Source organism: Leptonotus elevatus, chromosome 14, assembly GCF_054856555.1.
Source record: "Leptonotus elevatus isolate MCC_2025b chromosome 14, RoL_Lele_1.0, whole genome shotgun sequence".
In the NCBI taxonomy this organism is placed as follows: Eukaryota; Metazoa; Chordata; class Actinopteri; order Syngnathiformes; family Syngnathidae; genus Leptonotus; species Leptonotus elevatus.
In genome coordinates, this window is record NC_141252.1 from 6749996 (window position 1) to 6770636 (window position 20641).

General features: G+C 39.6%; 1 protein-coding gene across 1 annotated transcript in view; it reads right to left on the reverse strand.

Annotated features, from left to right (window-relative positions):
- Positions 1-7702: 7702 nt before the first annotated feature.
- LOC147162766 (uncharacterized protein C14orf132) overlaps positions 7703-20641 on the reverse strand; it is a 32944-nt gene continuing 20005 nt past the window's right edge. The window contains exon 2 of the mRNA XM_086093995.1: positions 7703-10482. Coding sequence (XP_085950121.1) covers positions 10246-10482 — 237 coding nt within the window. The 3' untranslated portion in view covers positions 7703-10245. The remainder of the gene's footprint in view (positions 10483-20641) is intronic.

The window sequence follows — 20641 nt, forward strand, 5'->3', positions numbered from 1 at the left end:
TCGTCACTGGAACGTCTCTCTGATTGAAAAAGACAAGTGTACAGGAAAAATGCTGGATACGGTGACATTTTACTTCTCCTCACAATCGTGTCATAAGGTCAACCAAGTATTAGAAAAAAGCTCTCAGTTGTATGATGCAGTGGATTTCCACACTACTGAAAACTACAACCAATGGAATAAACACATACAAACAGCTTGTATTTAATTTAATTGAACAATTTTATGTCACACAATTGCTCTAAACAATAGTTGTTGGTTAAATTTTGCTAGAATTTTGGGAAGTTGATTTTAACTCCTGAAGTGTAATTTTACATTTTAAAAGTTAAATGGTGTCCAGAGTAGGTGTTATTTTACAGTTGACCATCTCGTGTTAGATTTAACTCTGCAGAGATGTAATTAAGCTCCGAGACGAGTCTGAGCCATTTTCCTCCTCTTGGCTTATTACTGGGGAAAAAAAAGTTTGGGCACATTAAGTCATTTTCTCTCACAGACGAGACGACAGCAAAAAATGGAGAGCTAAAGTTGAGTATTTTCAACTGCCTGTGTTGATTTAACACATTCATGAGTTAATATTAACATTTCTAAGTATGAATGAAAGCAACCTGTTTTGAGTATTAGAAAATAAAACACTGGATGGTGTAATATGTTAGCATACATACTAGTGCAGTGTAAAATCAACACTGACCAGTGCTGACTAGTGTTACATTTCAACTACCATCAGGGCTGTTTTAACTTCTTGTCAGTGTAAAAAATGTAACACTTTCAAAAGTGTTGTTTTAACTATATCTCATGTGGACCAGTATCAACACTTGAGAATTGTTAAATTTAACTCTGTAGGTGTCGAATTAACACTGCCAATTTTGCTGTGTTTTGATATTATCTTAAAGGAAATGAGCTCCTGTTCTCCCTCCATTCTTTTGTTGTATTTTCGTTGTCGCCTCCATTGACCTTCCAAAGTGCTTTTCCACTTTCATCTCGCCTCGTCTGCCAATGAGTGATGAGCGATTCCCGTCAGTCTCCGCAGTGACAGGCTACATGTTGCGCATGCTGATTGATACCTCATTACGTCTTGTTGAGCTCAAAGTCATCACCATTAACTCGGAGACACACTCCGCCGCCTGACATGCTTCCTTGTTTGGGAGATGAAACATCACGTCGTGGTTGCAGTTCAATTCTTCTTCACTATAATGATGAAAGATTGTTGAGAGGTTACTTGAGTTCAACTCTCCTCACATCTCTGTATGTGCGCTATATGTCGTAGTTATGTTTCATTATCATCTTTATTGTCTACAGGCGACTTTATGCAAAAGCATTAAAGGTCGCTAATGACACTGTAGGGCAATGTTGTAAATGTATATCTTTTATGCGGTTTCGACCTTTTGCCGACATGCAAATTCCGATGCAGGTCGGTATTTATTCTCATATATGAAAAATACCAGAAAGCAAATCGATGTTTAATTTTTGCATTTCTATATTTGTCTATTTTTTGGTTCTAAACTTTACATTTGTTTATATGCATCAGTATTTTACTTATTGTTTATTGTATGTCTATACCATCATAATCGTTTACCTCTAAGCACAATTTAGTCTTCCACTAGCCAATCATACATATTATTGAAATGTGGGAGAAATACCAAGTATCTCGAGACATGCAAACTGCACAAAGGAAGTCCGGAGCCTGGATTCAAACTCACAACCTTTGCTAATCAGTCGTGCGCAAATTAAACAAAAACAAAAAAATGAAAGCTAAAATAGAAGCCTTTCATTGGATAACTAAAATTGACTGACAACAATTCACACAATCCAATCAGAAGGAATGAAACGCGGGTGGGAGAAAATAACCAGTCAGAAACTGTTCAGTGTTCACTGGACTTTATTTAATGTTCATGTTTACATTCATTGTGCAGCTCTAAGATTAATCTCAAGCAATTATGCTTTTTTTATTTTATTTAGATGAAAACTAAGTTATAAGACGGCATATTATTGTCAGTTCAACAATTAATAAAGACACTGTTGTTAAATGTGTCTTGGGTGTTAAACTACAGTTACAAATAACTGTATTATAATTGTCTGGATAAAAGTTCAAATGTATGCTGAAGGAAAACACAGACTATCCATCCATTTCTCGATGGATACTAAATTAAAGATACAGACTAAATTAAGAATTTAGTTGACTAAAATTGGATTAAAACTAAAATACAATCAGATGACTAAATTATGACTAAAACTTTAATTAATTTTAGTCGAAAGACTATAACTAAAACTAAATTAAAATTTCTTGTCAAAATGAACACTGGTCCACTGTTCCAAACAAAACAAATGTGTGTATATATATATATATATATATATATATATATATATATATATATATATATATAAAAACATGCAGAGTTGTTTTATATGCGTTTTTTTTGTTGTTCTCAATAATTTAAAAAAAAGTATTTACAGTAAATAATTAACCTAATTTTTATATATATATTTTTTGTATTTGCTATAAATAATTACCCTCATTTTTGTATCTTTAATGCTTATTCCAACTAGATATAAAAATAAATTGACCATTTAATAGTTAGCAAATCATTTTAATTAACTTAAGTAGCTTCCATTTAATTGCTATAATTAGTATTAACAATGACCTATATAATTTTTTCAATATGTTCAATTACATTTTATTGATAATATTTTTTCAAATCATTAGAGCTATTGACGGATTGTTATAGGAAAAAAAAATCTGTATTTAAGTTTGTTTACAATATATAGTAACACCACCATTCAACATGATTGATGACCCTCTTCTTCAATAATTCAGTTTCATAGCGCCCCCTGTGCTTTGGCATGCACATGACAGCCTTTAAAAGGCATTGGGAAATGGTTAAACCACCATATGTGAGGGAAAAATGCCATCTTTCTGTAATTCCACCTTGATGCATCCAAACGACAGAGATAACATCTGATGCTGAGCTCCCATCATGCAATGGAATCAGCCCACTCCCGCGCACCCTCACAAGATAATTAGCTGTATTGACAAGGATCTGTAATGAGCCCCCATTAAAGAGAGGCAGTGTTTGTGATAAAAACAAAAGAGGCAGAAACAAACACAAGTCAGTTCCGGAAATGTCAGCCACAAGCCGACAAGATGCAACCCAAATCCATTCTCGTCGGCTGTTGCCATGGCAGCAGATGACCTCAAATCCTTTTCTCGCCAAGCCGCTCTTCCTTCTTATCAAGAACAAATTCCACTGTTCCTTTTGGGAGGGGGGGGGGGGGATCCTGCCACTGGTGTGATGATTACATCAGTTTACAACACTGCCGTGTTTGTGTGCCCCAGTGGTCGCCGCCGTCAAGGAGACATCTGTAATTGCGGTGTAAAAAGATTCATGTGGCTCCTCTGGGGAGTTCGGTGTTGTTAAATGGTAGCCGGATATACGAGCGCTCGTACGTAGGCTGTTTTTCCCCCTTCAATATTCAATAACAGTTCCATCAATACTAAATGTGGTTATTGAACCAGCATCCTACCGGGGGCGCTGCGGCGCTGTCATCAACCAAGCGACAAGAGAAGAAAACGTAATAAAGTTAAAACGATAGCTCTTTTAACCATGACATCCCTCGCACGTCCTTGAACGATGATTTTAGTCATCATCTCTCCTGCGTTCACGCTAAAATGGATAGCATGTCGAAGAGCTAATGTTAGCTAGCATTTATTTTCTAGACTGCTTATCTTCATTGGGGTTGTGGGTGGAGCCTATTCCAGCTACATTTGGGCAAAAGTTGGGGTACAACCTGTCCTGGTTGCTAAAAATTGCTGGGCACATATAGGCAAAAATAACCACAAACTATAATTCAAGTACAGGGAGAACATACAAACTCCACACAGGAAGTTCCAAGACTACAACATCCTTCATAGGAGGATGTGCTAACTCACAGCGCTATGCTTCCCAAAACTGATCAAAGACAGCCAAACAATCTCATCTATTGTTAAAAGGAATCACACACAAAACAAAAACAAAAACGAAGTTTCAGAAATAAAACAATGTTAATTATCAAGTTGAAATGTTAGACCACAAATGGGCTATTTTGAGATTTTGGGTAACATTTTATTTTACAAGTAAATGGTAACACAGCTATGACAATTTAAATAACTTTTTAAAAAATCCTATGTAACTTTTTAATTTGGATAAACAGCGACATTTAGTGGTGATATGTTGTATGTGCAAGCAAGACCATTCTTACTTCTTACTTCCTGTTCTGACGCAATGTGTGACGTCGCCCGTCAAGTTACCATTTAACATCGAGACTGGATACGTGTTACAGATATCTGTAATTTTGCTTTGCCTAATTAAAAATAAACTTTTCAGATAACTAACTATATTCTTCCTATGCCCAATTAGAAGTTTACCTGTCTGGAATGTTATTTAGTCAAGGGGAAATGACGTCACATTTGCTTTCCATGTAAATTGGGTTTGCCAGATTTACAATTCATTTGCTATGCGAATTACGGATATCTGCAACGGAAATGTAGATGATCTATTACTCTAGTAATTGGCCAACAAACAAACATAATTTAAAACCTACTTCCTGGTAACGTCAATCTGAATGTTGCATGGACATGGGAAGAGAGCGATAAAAATAGCGTTCTTCTAAGTGTCAGGTTGACAGGATGCTCGTAAGCGGCTTGGCAGACATTAGCATAGCCAGCATCTCCTCACCCTGCCTGTCACGTTTTACCAGACAGAGGTCAGACTTCGCCGTCCTGTGAGACGATTGCCTCTTTCAAGCAGAGCTATCGCACAATATAGGGGGGGGGGGGGGGAGGGAGGGGTCTTCAGTGTACGACAGATCCGTATATCGCTAGTCTTAGTCTATCGCGAACATTTGCTAAAGCAGTTACCTGGTCAGAATTAGATTAAATGAAATATTTGTATGAAAAACACTTTTAGACCATGACAATCAAATGAAAAGTGAAAACGGTCAGAACCAGCTCCTACGGAGTGACACTAAGTAGAAGGGGGAAGATGGAGGTTACATATACTCATTATTCACCAGGGCTCACATATTTATTTTCTGAGTTTGGTCACGTGGCGTTCGCAATGTGAGCCCAAGGGCACTTTGACGTCAATTTCAGTTGACAGCAGAGGGCAGTACAGGACAAAATGCATGCGCCCTGACGTTGATGAAAATGGATGGATTAATCTGCTTAAATCTTATTCCACAAATAGAATATTAATCAGAATACCAAGTTGAGGCTCGTGAAGGCGAGTAGAACATTTTGCCTGGATTTACCATTCAATGCTCTTGAACGCTCCATGATCTGAGAAGTGTTGTAAAACTCCATGTTTTCGAGACAATAATGCATGAAAATAAATGAGGTTCGAAATATTTCAGTGAGGCTGTTTTCTTTCAAATCAATAATGAAATTCGTCATTGCAGAAGGAAGTACGCAGTGCATATTACGTTATTATTAGTCAGCTCATTGTTTTATCGATGGCATCACTCGTGGCTCTAAGACCTTTGAAAAAGACTTTGTGACGATGTAACCACAGATATTTAGTTTTAATTAAAAGTGGCCACTGTGAGTGCAGACTGACACTCCCAATGACGGTGTGCTCAATTAGGGATTATTTTACAGATCAACTTCCTCAATCCGTTCTCCGTAAATAAATAAAAGGTGGTGTGAAAGAGGCCTCTTCCTTCCTTTCATCGCCCCAGACCAATGAATCACTTCCATCGGTGTCTATTAGTCACCGTCTCGAGTTGGCCTTATCTGGCAAAGTCTCAGTTAGCCACTATAGATTTCCCACCTGAGCGTCTAATAACCCTCCATGCATTAACATACATTAAGCGCTCGTGAGACCCTGTGATTATCCATTTAATCTAACGTTGCCTCCAGGGGTCACATCTTTTCCAGTCAACAAGCAGCAGAAAGCAACAAGAAAACAACCTTCATCGCTTCCATCCAGAGGGATCGCAAAGGCCCCGCGGAGAACGTGAGGGGGAGCTGATCGAATCAAGCAGAGGAGGGAAGGGGGGGGGGGGATAAAAGCGGGGTAGCTAGGCGACTCGTTCAGTCTGCGAGGTGGCGCGTCGGTTGACAAGTGCGTTTACAAATGCGATCTGTAAATCTCTCAGACATTACTTTCTCCTCCTCAAGGTGGGGGTGTGGGGGGGGGGGGGGATTTGCAGCCCTCGTGAGTGACTCATTGTCTTTGCGGTGCAGAAGACGCAGTCGGTGTGTAAAGAACAACTATCTCTTCTTGGATTGTGTTTGTTTCACGGACAAGGTTTTTCTGATAACCTTGCTCCACTTGAAGAAAAATGATGCAACTTGCCGCTTTCCATTTCAAACCTGCAACAGGAAACTTTTGTGGTCAAGGTTACACATTTGTTGTACACCTAAAATCGGAAAAATGTACCTTGATTTTTATCTTTTGATACATTTCTCCAGCAGCACAGTTAGTTAACACATCTGATGGTTTGAATCTCAGCTCCGGCCTTCCCGTGTGAGGTTAGCATGTCAACATTCGGCTCACTTCAAGTCTCTAAATTGCCTGTAGGTGTGAATGTGAGCCAGAATGACTGTTTGTCTATATTTGCCCTGCGATTGGTTGGCGACCGGTCTGTGGTGTGCCCAGCAGCATACAAGATGGAACCCAGGGGGGCAGATAAAATGAAAACAGCAGAGGCCCCAGAATTGAACCCTGTGGAACACCATTTGTTCCGTTTTGCATGTGAATTCATATTGCACATATTTGTCCGACCACTTTCTTTTTTGCTTATCATAGTTAGTGAGAAGGGATTACAATTAGGGATGGGTGATAAGGCCCCCCCCAAAAAATCCCCATTTTATTTCTGTTATTCAGGACTATTACGATTTCAACCGATTTTAACCTAATAAACCTAACAAACATTATTATTATTTTGTTATTATTATTATTTATTGAAATTAAATTAATTTAAACAATTATTTAAAATTAAATTATTATTATTTAAAGGTTTAATTTATTAAAAAATAATTCCTGTGAAAAAATGTTCAGACAACAATAATGTATACTGATTCTAAATCAGTTTGAACATAAACCTAACATTCATAGTTTGCACTTAAATGCCACAATTAAGTAGTTGGTAGTGTTATTGTAAACATGACTTGTAAACTACTCATACAGCATTCTGCCACTTGTGCAAAATTACAATTTGCAATAACATTTGGGTGTAACAGAACAAAAAAACAACAGTTTTTAATAGTCCAGGAGACAACGCTTGTTTTAACGATTTAGCAAATTTTCAACGATTCAATTTTTGAAATGACAGTTAATCGAATTTATTGTTATTATTTATTTATTTATTATTATCATCATTATTATTATTATTATTAATTAATATTATTATATACATTTTTATTTTTATTGTTATTATTATTCATTATTGCCCAGCCCTAATTACAATTATAACATAAATCACACGACGTACCATCACACCAGTGAAGAGCGTTCCAAATTCCCCGCCATATCATTTGAGTCTTGTGTGCGACTTGACCTCCGCTGAACCCCTGAGACTAAATCACATCAATTTGAGCTAAAACAATGACAACAAGAATGGCTGAATGAATGCAATAAATATTACAAAACTTTTCACTGTAAGTGCTTTCTTTGAAGGCCAAACAACCTGAACACGATTTATCAGAAAAAAATCAAGTGAGTCAAACGGCTGAGAAATCACGTTGTTTTTACTAAAACACAAGATCATGTTACAATGCTTCACCGTTCCGGCCTCATCCGTCTCCAGGGGGAAAAAAAATGGATTACAGACTTGGTGGGGTGCACAAGAATAGGAGTTCCAAACAACCCGTGTTAAAATGGCCGCCGTCAAACGCTTCACCGCGGCTCTTCTCAAAAATCACACATCGATTATACGGCATACCGTAGCTTTGTGTCGGCAGAGAAAAACAGTATGCTGCGTTGATTCTAAAAGCGTACGTCTTTACAAAAGTTTCGTGTCCGTGGTTCACAACACAGTCTAAATACATCAACCAGTTGTTAAAAAGCAGGCCTGAAAAGTCCCCTAGGAGCATTTAGCGAGTATGTACACTCGTGTCGAGGACGCCGATACGTTGTAAGTTGCTACAAAAACATTACAACAGTGTTATGCTATTGTATATTCATCATAACATGGTTACATGTGCTGAAGGAAAACAAATGTTCTACGGAAGCCAAACGACTTCAAGTTCACGTTGGAGAAGAAATGACAAACTGGGAAAAGCACAAAACATCAATAAAGTGGATTGGAACAAAGGCGACAAGCTCGTCGTATATTTGTGTGAATGGCGCCTACGTAAGAATAAACGGCATCTTTGGCTGTAAGATTTAATACGCGATGACTTCCGCTGCAACGGCGGAAAGCACGAAAGAACAACAAAATTGCTGCCGTTTGTTTGGATTTTAGATGGCGACGCGGCGTACCACAAAAAGAAACACAATGAGATCATAACTTCAGCAAGGGCATCGTGGTATGACAATTGCTTTCAATACAACTTTGAAGTCCCCTTACACGCAGTCGTCATCATGACTAGAAAATAACTACATCGACGCCTCCCTGCTTTAAAAAACAACAACTTTTTATTAGCGTCCTTTACCCAGACGGCGCAAAACATTTATGCGACTTTGTCTTTTACTCAGAACACAATAAAAGATGGATCCGAAAACAACATTGCGCAACAGCCTTCGTTTTCAAATGACTTTTTTTTTAATTGACAAAATGGAATTTATGTGATCAAATTCTCAAACGGATTTGTGCATCTGCTTAAATCCACAGATTTTTTTTTTTTACTCCATTCTATTGAAGGATGTGGTCAATTACCTGGGATTGTCAATTCATCAGGCCTAGAAACAATTGAGAGCACTACTTGGCTTAACTAATTTCATTTCCGAATAAAAGCATTGTGATGTCCACTGTGTGTTTATAAATAAAATAACGGTATTTATGAAATCCACAATTAAAAAAACAACAACCTGTTAATTGATGGTTCCTTTCCCCCATTGTGGATTCTTGATGCATTTCACTGACGACTGTACAAAATTACTAGAAAAGCTGCATTCTCCCCAGGGCTGGACTAGCCAGCTGGCATACTGGGCAGATGCCCGGTGGGCCGGCGTCATTTGGGACCAATGCAGTGATTTTTAATTATTATTTTTCTGCATTTTACCCCAAGAGACTGGCCTACAATTTAGAGGGACTGGTCCATTAATCCAATTGGAATATAGACAACAAACTGAACCAACATCAGCCAGGGTTTAAGGTCAAAATGCCAGGGCCGATTTTTTTTTTTTGGGCCAGTCAAGCTCTGATTCGTTTTTGATTTGGGTCACATTGAATTGTTGTTTACCGTCAAAACCTTAGTCCACAAAGCAGCCACGTACCTTCGATGAAGCAAGACTTAAGAAAAACAAAATAATTACAACTTGCCCTTAAACCTGAAGAAACAACACCTCAAGGTCACAGCGAGCAGATTGTCCGCCTGCTGCCAAAGCGGGAGAAGGTTCAGTACCGTATACCGACAACCCCAGCAACCCTGTCAAAGATAAGGAATGGCTCGGATCAGCGGCGGCGATTAGATCAAGCCTAAAAGTTTGGGGTTTGAATTGAATTATTGCCTTGTTAAGTTTAGGCCTTCGGATTTGATATCCGTGTGATTTTCAGTGTGCAATAATGATCAAGTCATGAAGTGTGTCCATGCCGTGTGCGCTCCACAGTCTCCTCTCCTCACATGTGCCCTTAATGGCAAAAGGGCCTCGGGGCTGCTTCGGATGAAAACAATCCCGGCGCCTTCTAAATGTTTTAACGTTCGCCATCCGTGTTGGACGGCATAATTAAACAGCGCTGCCCTAAATTGCTTTGTGGCGACGGAGGCTGGCGACGTCCCCGGATCAACCCGAATCTCAAGCCCCATTTAACCTCCATTCGCATTCCCTCGCATGGCAAGTGAAGAGTGTGTTCTTCGGGGGGGGGGGGGGAAGACATGGAAAGAAACTTAGGCGGGAGGAACATTCCTCTGATTCGTAAACAGAGAGAACAGGTTTCCTCTTGTTAACGGCGCGTTATCCTCAAATGGTGGAATCCAACAAAAGCAGGAGTATTTGGCGCTCATGATGCGATTCGATGGCGGCGGCGGGGGCGGGGGCGGCATACCCACTCTCCAAAAGACCAGCAACAAACGTGAGGATTTTTTTTGTCCGTGGGAGCGTACGTTTCCTCTCAGAAGGTGCAAGCGTAAACCACGCCCACCACCACAATGTTTCCGATGGTGGCCACGATGGCGATCCAAAGCCAGATGGCGTCGCTGGACACGGACTGCGAGTCGTCCGGCTGGCCGTGCACGGAGGCCGCCGAGGCGGCAGCGTGGACGCTGGCGGATGAGTTGAAGAGCGAATGTTCGCCGCTGTAGTCATCGTTTGGCGACGAGTCCATGAAGGCTCCCGTCATGACTGGGATCTGAAAGAACAGCACGGTCAAAAATGTTTCCGACCACCATTTTATGTCATTCATGTTTGCACACGTCAATACATGTTTATATATATATATATATATATATATATTAGGGGTGTGAATTGCCTAGTAGCTTGCGATTCTATCTGTGTCACGATTCGATTTGAAACCGATTAATCCCGATACGAATCTATAAATCAATTATTGCGAATTTTTATTATTTATTTTTTTACTCAAATTTAGAAAATACTAATCAGTAAACTTGTACACGTACACTGTAAGATTTGAACGAAGATCTACTTCAGGCTTATATAACTGTGGTCCACCGTATTTAACAAACAGGTTGTAATCTGTTTTTATGTTTAAACAGCATTGAAATCAAATTTGAAGGCTTAATGTTCCATTAATATAACATTCTTCCATGCTTAAAATGTGAACCCTAATTCTAATTAAGACATTTTGTTGAATATTTCCATTGAAAATTGAGCTTTAAAAATCGATGCGAGAATTGTGCGCTGTAATATCGCGATATATTGCCGAATTGTTTTTTTAACACCACTAATATACATTTTATCTTTTGCTTTTTAAAGGTTTTTCATCGGCATATATATGTGGGTTTACAATTCTCTCTTTTTTTTTTTTTAATCTTTTATATAATTACTTATAAAAAATGTAGCCAAAGTTATTTCAAGTGCGTTACTTTGCTACGGAAGAAGATTAGGGCCAGTGAAGAAGTGAAGAAGAAGAAGAAAAAAAAGATAGCTAGTATTCTCAAATTTATGTCAGAATTCTGATCTGAGATTAAAATCAGAATTCTCACTTTTAAGTCAGAATCCCCCCCCCCCCCCCCTTCTCCCTTCTCTGGCCCTTATACTTTTCCGTACTAGTCAATACAACTCAAGGTTTCCACCTGCGCACATACATTTAGCAAGCGGTGCTTGATCAACATGATTAACATGGAATTCATATTTCACACATGACAAGCAGAAATGATAGATCGCTTTGGACAATCGAAGCCTCAGTCATTAGAGCAGAAGGAACTTTCTATTGAGAGTGTCTGAGTGGGTGTATATCATTTGTGTGTGGCGTGTGTTTTCCATACGCCGGCTGCATTGATGGCGGGCATGTGTGTGTGTGTGTGTGTGTGTGTGTGTGATTGAGAAATTCGTGTAGCGGGCTTCAGCTGAAAAACTCGGCTGAACAACAATGCTAAAAATACCTCGCAGGCATGTTGCACTCACAGAAATTCATGCTTCCTCATTTGCTCACCTTTTTCTCTCTCACTCTCTCTCTCTCACTCTCACTCACTCACTCACTCACTCACTCACTCACTCACACACACACTTCAGGTCTTCCCCCGCTCCCTTCATTGGCCCCTGGTGGTGAATAATGACATGACACGTCCTGTGGAGCGCCTGCTGTTAACGTGAGCATGATGGAGGCAGACAGGCGTGCGCCACGTCGAGCAAACCTGCGCACCCCCCCCCCCCCAATCTCCCCCACAGACATGCACACGCGCGCGCACACAGACAGCCCATGCAGTCTATAGTCTGTACTCTTTAGTTGATATTTTTATTTGGGGGGACGGGGGGGGGGGGGTCAATTATTCCACATTGGTGTTTCGATCCCATTTTTGTGTGCGTATGTGGGGAAATTAAACATCAGCACCACAAAAATGTGAGATTATTTAATTGTTTTATTGTGTCCTTTTTCGGCTAAAAACGCTTAGTTTTCCATGAAGTACTTGATTGAAACGTAATATTTTAACAGAAATGCAGCAGCCCCTTGCCTCACAAGTGCTTTGATTGGATTTACTTGGTTTAAACAAGTTTTGGTGGAACATTTCTTTACTTCTACCGCTTCATAACACAATTCATTGAAATTCCTAATTTTTGCTGCATTTAATCGTATGCGTCTTAGCGTTTAAGTTGTTACAGTAGTTAAAAGTTAGTTTGACATTTTTCTAGTTGTGAGAATGCAAATTGTATGTGTTGTTTAACTGGATAAAACTTTATTGAAATGCGACTGAATGGACAGTGACATTGTTGAGTATGCTATAAGCATGATTCGTTTTTTTCCACAAAAAAATAATTTATAGTATGACAAATAAAATATTCCGAGCCAATCAAAAAAATTGATAACTGGGAAATTAAAATGTTATTTAGAGTGAAAAAAAAGGGGTCATATTAAAACATGCTGTTGATTTTAATTGTTTAAAATGAGACTCTGCTCTGCCAGCTTTCTCCAGCGTTTGGCCTGATGCTCAACGGAAGCTCTCAACGCTGTCTACATTCTTTATATCGATGTTTTATTCAGTAACTCATTGTCCACAGAAGCGAGCTGTTTGCATAAATTGGGAAGTGCACTGAATAAAATGAAGTGTGCAAAGATATTCCAGTCGACGTTCCGTGCTTCTAAATATTTCATTGTCGGGGTTTAAGTTTTTTTTTTTTTTTTTTTCTGTATGCGGTGCCTAAATATATACAGTACATCAAAATGTCAATAGTGCTGGATCCTCTTTGGGGTTTCACCTTTGTGTGTTTTCTACAGTCGCAAATCCCATGAGCATGTCACGCTTGACATAAATGCAACAAGAGGTTGATCACTAATGGAACTCCACATTCCGAAAGTGTCTTAGCCCTTAAGTGGCCCGGAGAAAGGCGTCCCCTATGCATTACTGGCAGGGAATGGATGCTTATTGACATTTCATGGATGGGTGGCTCCAGTGGCCCCGTACGATATGGCCCTCCAGATGGTAATGCTTAACCTGACGGAGAAGCACAGTGCAAAGTTGAAAGTTCAATTTCTACACAAACTCCTTGGAAGTTCACACATTTTTAAATAAAAGGGTTCATTCATCATTTTTAGTTTACAGTTTCAAAAATAAACTAGTTATTTTTTATATATATTTTTTATATATGTTGCTGTAAGTCATTACACTCACAATACTGTCATTTCTACATTGTTGCCACCCATTTAGTCATTCACTTATTTTTTATGACGCGTGAGGCAGTGCGGCAGCGGTGGCTGGGGTTGCCAGATGTGAGGTTTGAGGTCATACACTGACACAGTAATTATGGTATTTAAAGGGTCAAAGAAATATTATGCCCGTGATGCAACAATTTTATGGAAACTGTGTGAAAGGGGCGAGGGTCTCTTAATGAAGCCAATTAGGAAAACACTAAATACAGCATTTTGTGGCAGGGTTATTATACTTTTGGAATTTTCATTATAGTTAGGTAAAAAAAAAAAAATTCAGTGCTTAATTTTAGTATTAGTTTTCGTGTAAAAAAGTGTATTATTTGTGTGCAAGATTTAATAAATACCGTGGTCAAATGAAAAAAGTAACGCACTTCTTACCGAGCGTTGCGTTTCGACTGAGTTAAATGAAAAAGCAGGCAAGGCGAGCCATTGGAGCCAAAAGTCAAACACGCAAAATTGTCAGCTACAAAAGTCATCTGAAGGTGCCATTCTATTGGCTGCTGCTCGATGACGTCACTGCCGTGCGACACACTTTCAGTATTAAAATAATACATTTAAAAAAATCTACTTAAATGACATTTAAAATCAACCCCAAAGGCTCATGTGTTAAATTAATTACCAAAGATGAAAACTAAGGACATTTTCACTATAATTATAGTTAGTTTGAGCTAGTTTTGTAAATGAAAAAATGTTGTTTCAGTTAGTTTTATTTTTTCTTAAAGCATTTTCGTTTTTATTTTATTTAGTTAACGAAAATATTTTTTCGAATTTTACTTTTAGTTATATCGTTCATTTTAATTTACTAAAATAACCTTGGTTCGTTGTACCCCTCTTATTGGGCCTCAAACACAAATTAATTTCTTCACCATATTTCCCTATAAAATAACATTCATCAGAAAGTGATAGGAGGTGAGGTGATATGAAGTTGTGAAGTTATGAGTAATGGCCCCAAAATGTATTCTTAGAAATATGTCGGGACATAACCAAAAGGCAGTATTGAGACAAAAAACACAACACAGATAGATGTTGCCAAATAAGATGAGGTCAGGACAACAAAACCAAAACTAACGTATTGTTTTTTGTGTGTATATTATAGTTAGCAAACAGTTGAAGTCAGTCAAAATGTTGTCTAGTTCTACTAGCGAGCGCCATTGTCATCTCTCTCTGGTGGTTAGCTTGTGGAATATGACATTTTCCAACTCTGATGAGGAAAAGTTTCCAAGTTCAGATTGATGGAGAGCTGCCCAATCGCAATAGCCGAACAGAGTAAATAAGATATTTCTGACTTCAGAGCATGTCCTGACCCCTAGCTGTCTAGCCTTGAATTACATCTTTTGGGAGGATCCACAATGTCTCTGCACAGGGATTTTCAAGATGCCATACTCGTATTCCATAAAACAAACGGCCATCTCCCGTCACCATAAATTTGCTCGTCGTCACAATGGCATTGCATTCTGGGAGTAACGCTGTCAGGTCGTGTTCAAGAAAAGAGGCTAAAAGCTCTGGCAAACACACTCTGCACTCTTGTTTCCCTTCAACTGAAACGCCCTGCGATCTCCAACCGGATATCCCCAAATTTGTCCGTTGTAGCGGAAGAAACTCGCGCTGACAGCGAGAAACTCTCCTGTCAGACCCTGTTACCCGCCGTGTCTGATATCCAAAAGGAGTGACACACCTTTTAAAATTCTTACCGACGGACACGGCTCACTAAAATATTGGAGCGCTCTGTTGTTTTTAGCCCGATAGCTGCTGTGTTTCCCTTCGAAACACAAGTCCTTGTGATCTTCAGCCAGATGGTTTACTATTTGTGATCCGCGGCGAGGGGAATGTGTCCTGGCAGCTGCTACTGTCACATTATGTTCTCCCTATTTACAACATGAAACTAACCCATCTGTCAAATTCCCACAGAATGGACATGTCCCTATGAACATAGGTCCTTGTTGTTGTCAGCAAAAATATATTTAACATGAGCTCATCTATAGCAGTGATGCCTTCTGACAGTTGCTCTAAACGAGACAGTTTCCGGCTGTCTGTGACACGCTACTGTCCAAATATGCCATGGATAAAAAAAAAAAATAATTACAGCATTTAGACTGCCTTGACTCTAAAGTCCATATCCCACTGAGCGGTGAACGTTTGCGAGTGTTTGCGAGGGTAGCCGATATAGATTTTTTCGTCAGGGTTCGTTCAAGGTCGCAAAGACGTTCGCCCTATAGTTTTAATGGTCGCCGACAGTTTTTCTTGTCGCAAGGAAATTTTGAATGTTGTGACAAGTAAAACCATTAAAACTGTTGTCAAACGTCTGGCAAACATCTTGCGACTTTGAACATACCCTGACGTTCACCCTTAAATGGCTTTATGGGCTTTCGTTGAATTAGCAAATTTGCGATTTGAGGGTGAAGGTTTTCAGTAGAGCATTAATTAAAACAAAAATATTTTTTCTTTAATCCAGTAAGGTTGAACCTGAGTTTTACTACGTGTATATACCTACTCATTATTTATGTTCGGTACATATACATCATTAAACACCAACAAAATTAGCCAATGCTAAACAGTTAGCAATTGCGATTAGCATTAGCGCGCTAGCGAGCACCATTTAAGGTAAACAAACACTAACCACCATTTAGTTCACACATAAATCATCATATTTACATGTAATAGTGTCTTAAAAGTCCCTTTACAGATATTGCTTCAACAATAGTCTTAAACCTCTTTGAGACAATAAGCTCAACAATGTCCTGTGCACTGCGTGCGTCTACAAAAAAGTTCCATGTAGAAACATGGACCGGCGCAAACACGGTTCCATTTTCAGTCTACCTAATTTTACAATTTTAAATTTTAACCGGCATGTCTGCTGTCTATTACGACTCTGATACTATCTCTGATGTCGCGCCCCCCAATTCCAGATAGCTGGAAAAATTCCAACTTTTACAGGCAGTTTAGGACGGACTATGATTCCACCTCTCATGGCGTGACATGGATGATCGCGATAAATGTGAAATAGAATGAGCTGTAATTGCTTCCACCACCAGTTGACTTCTTGCTCAACTGACTTCGCAACATGGCCGTAAACAATGTATGTAAATGTTATGCAATGGAGGGAATCCAAAAAATCCACGAGACTCTTTCTCTCATGTGGCTGCGTTTTTGCCTGCGGCGATGATTTTATGAAAAGACTCTCAAAGGGGATAGGCTCGTGTTGTCGTCGTCAGGAAACAAGCTGTTCAGAGGACGGGGGTGGGGAAGCAACACAGCCACTGGGGTGGACCCCTGGAGTATGAAAGAATAGACTCTTGTTTATGATGACAGCACGCTGTAGGATAGAACAGCACCTTTTCTTTTTACCTGCAAGACAAGTTTTGTTCAAGTATTTGTTTTGACATTACTAACACTAGCAAGTCCCCGTAACTTGAAAAACCGCAAGTAATTGATACCACCCCTAGAAAGAATTTGAATTTATTTCGGTTTATTAAGAGTTCAAACCATAAACATACGAAAAACTATCATCCCAAAACAGTCATCAATTGGAGCTCATTTTACTACATTACCCTAAAAAATGGTTGAATGGTGGAAGCTGTGCGCTGAAAACACGTACCGCACGTCTTTGAACCGTCAATCATATACGTTTGTAAATCTAACATATGCCTACATGTTTGAGCCACAAAAATATATCCGCTTAAAGCCTCCGGTGTGTGGAATACTGAATATCTCACTGAGTCGTCACAGGGCTTTTCCACAAGAGAGGCTAGCCACCAGCTAGCTTGCGTGCTAAGAGGCTTATGGATGCCGCGGATGGGCGGCAGGGTTAGCCAATACGATGGTAACACTTGGGAATTTTAATAATGACGCTGAGCTGTTCTTTAAACTGTGGCTATGGTGCATTTCTGGACTGTAGACACCGAGCTAGCTAGCTAACCAGCATGCTGTCGCTGTAAAAATCAGCACGCAATGATAACAAAGCAACTTGCAATTGCGCCACTAATGGAACAAAGACCCTCAGTTCTTAGACGGTGTGGGAGGGATGACAAGTGTGTCATGTCCCACCAAAAATCAGGGAAACTGAAATGGTCAAAAACAGTAAACGCTATACCTGATACTACGCAAATGAACAAATTAATCTTTACACATGACCACAACTCTCTGATGAGGCAAGGTACAAATACTAGCAGCTACTTTTGTTCAAGACTATCAACGCTTCGTAAAAACAAAAGAACACGAACAATGTGTGCAGCGTTACTGTAGCATATCGCCTGTACGTCTGACTGTAAATCTGCCGGGAGATTTGTGAGGCGGTTTAAAGAAAGCTTGTTCACCCTCTCAGCTGCGTTAAGACCTCCACTTTCAAGCCTGGTTCCTGCTACGCAGATTTACAGCATCGCTTCTCATTGATTTTTCTCTCCCCCACTTCTGGTCTGTGCTGGTTCGTCTCTCCCCTTTTTTCATAAATCTTGCAACTCAGTGTAACGTGATCTGTGCTTGACACCCGGGCCTGTTTGTCAACTCTATCTATCTATCTATCTATCTATCTATCTATCTATCTATCTATCTATCTATCTATCTATCTATCTATCTATCTATCTATCTATCTATCTATCTATCTATTGTTAAGTTATTAACATTGTTTTTCAGTTTCAATTTATATTTTAGCCGTTTTGGATTTAGTTATAGCTGTGGAGCTCAATGAATGGGATTGTCTATTGTATCTGTCTCACGCTCCTGAGAAAATAAGGGAGTGTATGTAGTCTGGTACCTGTCTCTGTCGGAAGGGAGGCACAGGCTGATTATTGTTTTTCTCTAATCTGATTTATAGCTATGGGAACTTGCAGAAGGGAGGAGAGAGGAATTCTCTTGTATTTACTGAGTTGTAAACAAATGTATTGTGGGCTGATGGGAGGAGACTTTTCGTATTCACCCACTTTTCAATAAATAATGATGTGCCGGAGTAGACGACACACAATCTGACCAGAACACGGCTTCAGTGTCGTCAGTCTTTGTCATCAGAAGCTTCTGATAATTATAATACCTTTGCAAAGGGACTTCTTCACCAGAATCTCACCATTCAGTTAATTGAACACGCAAAGAGTACAATACTTAATATTGTCTACTCTAACACTATCTATCTATCTATCTATCTATCTATCTATCTATCTATCTATCTATCTATCTATCTATCTATCTATCTATCTATCTATCTATCTATCTATCTATCTATCTATCTATCTAGATGACAGCTAGCTAGCTTTCCATCTATGTAGTTGATAGCTAGCTAGCAAACTAGCTATCTATCTATCTATCTATCTATCTATCTATCTATCTACCTGCTTGTCTCTTGATATCTCTATCTCTATTTCTAAACGTAGAAAACTAGTTGTGCGGAAGGAATAACGCTAAATGAATCTCTTGAATCAGCAGGCATGGTGGAGGCACGGTACCAGCAAAACAAAGGTGGTGTGCGAGGAGGAAGTGCTTTGCCAAACGTGAGAAAGGAGGGAGCGAGTGCATGTTTGCATCTGGGTCCGTCGCTCGCTAATATACGCCACTAATTTGCAGTCGCACGACAAACGCAAGTATGAGATGCGACTGAATGCATCAATTATGAAACTGGAGAATTCCCCCTCACGCCCCGCAAACAAAAAAAGGATTTATTGTTCTCGCCAGATGGGAATTACAGCGCAGTGTGTGAAAGCATGTATATTGTATAACTTTGGGGAAGCCCAGGGGGATACGTTGCATTCCGAGTCAAACTGTGGGCCAGTCTGTTGTGTTGGATCAAGGTAAAATAGCAGCACAGTGAAACTAGTGGTGAGCATCTCTGCCTCACAATTCGGAGGTTCTGAGTTAGAATCTTGATTTCAGCCTTCCCGTTTACACATTCTCAAAACAAGCACGTTAAGGCCACCGCAAACCGGGCATCATAGCCAAAATGACTGAACTGTTCTTTTTTTCTGTTCAGAGCCCTCGCACGAGCCAAATCGTACGGGACGATAGCCGTCAAGCGCAGTTGGAATGTCTGCGTCAGAATGTCATTTAGTTTCCTCCTTCAGATCTGTACTTGGCCCAAAGAAGAATAAAGTGATTTTCTTTAACCTAATTACAACAGTGTCCTGTCGGAATAAAATTTGTGATACAGAAGCTCTTTTATGTTCTGGTGTGAAGAGCGCTTATTGAATAAAATTTTATTACATTCACCTTCATGGAGGTTGTGTGACTACGAAAACACATTATCACCTATTAGATTTATTGCGGTTTATTGCTCCTAAGCCACAAAAGCCCAAATATTACAAAGGACTTCTGTTACTTTTTTCCCCTTCAAAGTCATGCAATAAATGCCTTTGAGATATTATTTTTCTTAATAAGATACAACTTTGTCAAAGAAAACTTAGATATAACTAGGTATAATGAAAGCTAGCTTCTATGAAATGTTCCGTTCCGTTCCGTCTTCAATTCCGCTTATCCGGGGTCGGGTCGCGGGGGCAGCAGCTTTAGCAGGGAAGCCCAGACTTCCCTCTCCCCAGCCACTTCCGCGAGCTCCTCTGACGGGATCCCAAGGCGTTCCCAAGCCAGCCGTGAGACGTAGTCTCTCCAGCGTGTGTCCTGGGTCGTCCCCGGGGCCTCCCGCCGGTAGGACATGCCCGGAACACCTCCCCAGGGAGGCGCCCAGGAGGCATCCGAACCAGATGCCCGAGCCACCTCAACTGGTTCCTCTCAACGTCTATGAAATGTACTGATTGTATTTTATTTATTTTATTTTAGGTAGCTAGTATAAAGCTAAAGCAAAATTGTACCGAACATCTTCAATTTTTTTTAACACTGCACACAACTTTGTTAAAACTAGGCTACATTAAATGATGCTAACATAACATGTGACAAAAGCACTTTTTAAAATTATATAAATACTTCAGTGTATTAATGTTAAAAGCCTTTTTTGCTCCAGGACTCTTACAGTTGGATCTATGTTTTGTTATAACGGTGTCTAACAAGTTTTGTCACTCTGAACAGCCATGTTAGCGCTAATACTAGTACTAGCATAAAATGGGCGTGTCCAGCCTTGTCACCAATATGATCGACCGCTAATCTAAGTAATCACGGACACCGCTGGCAACAATAAAGAATACGACGTTCTCTTTATAACTAATCAGTGTAGCTGATTTTCTTGGGTTTAAATGTGAAGAGAAGCAAATAT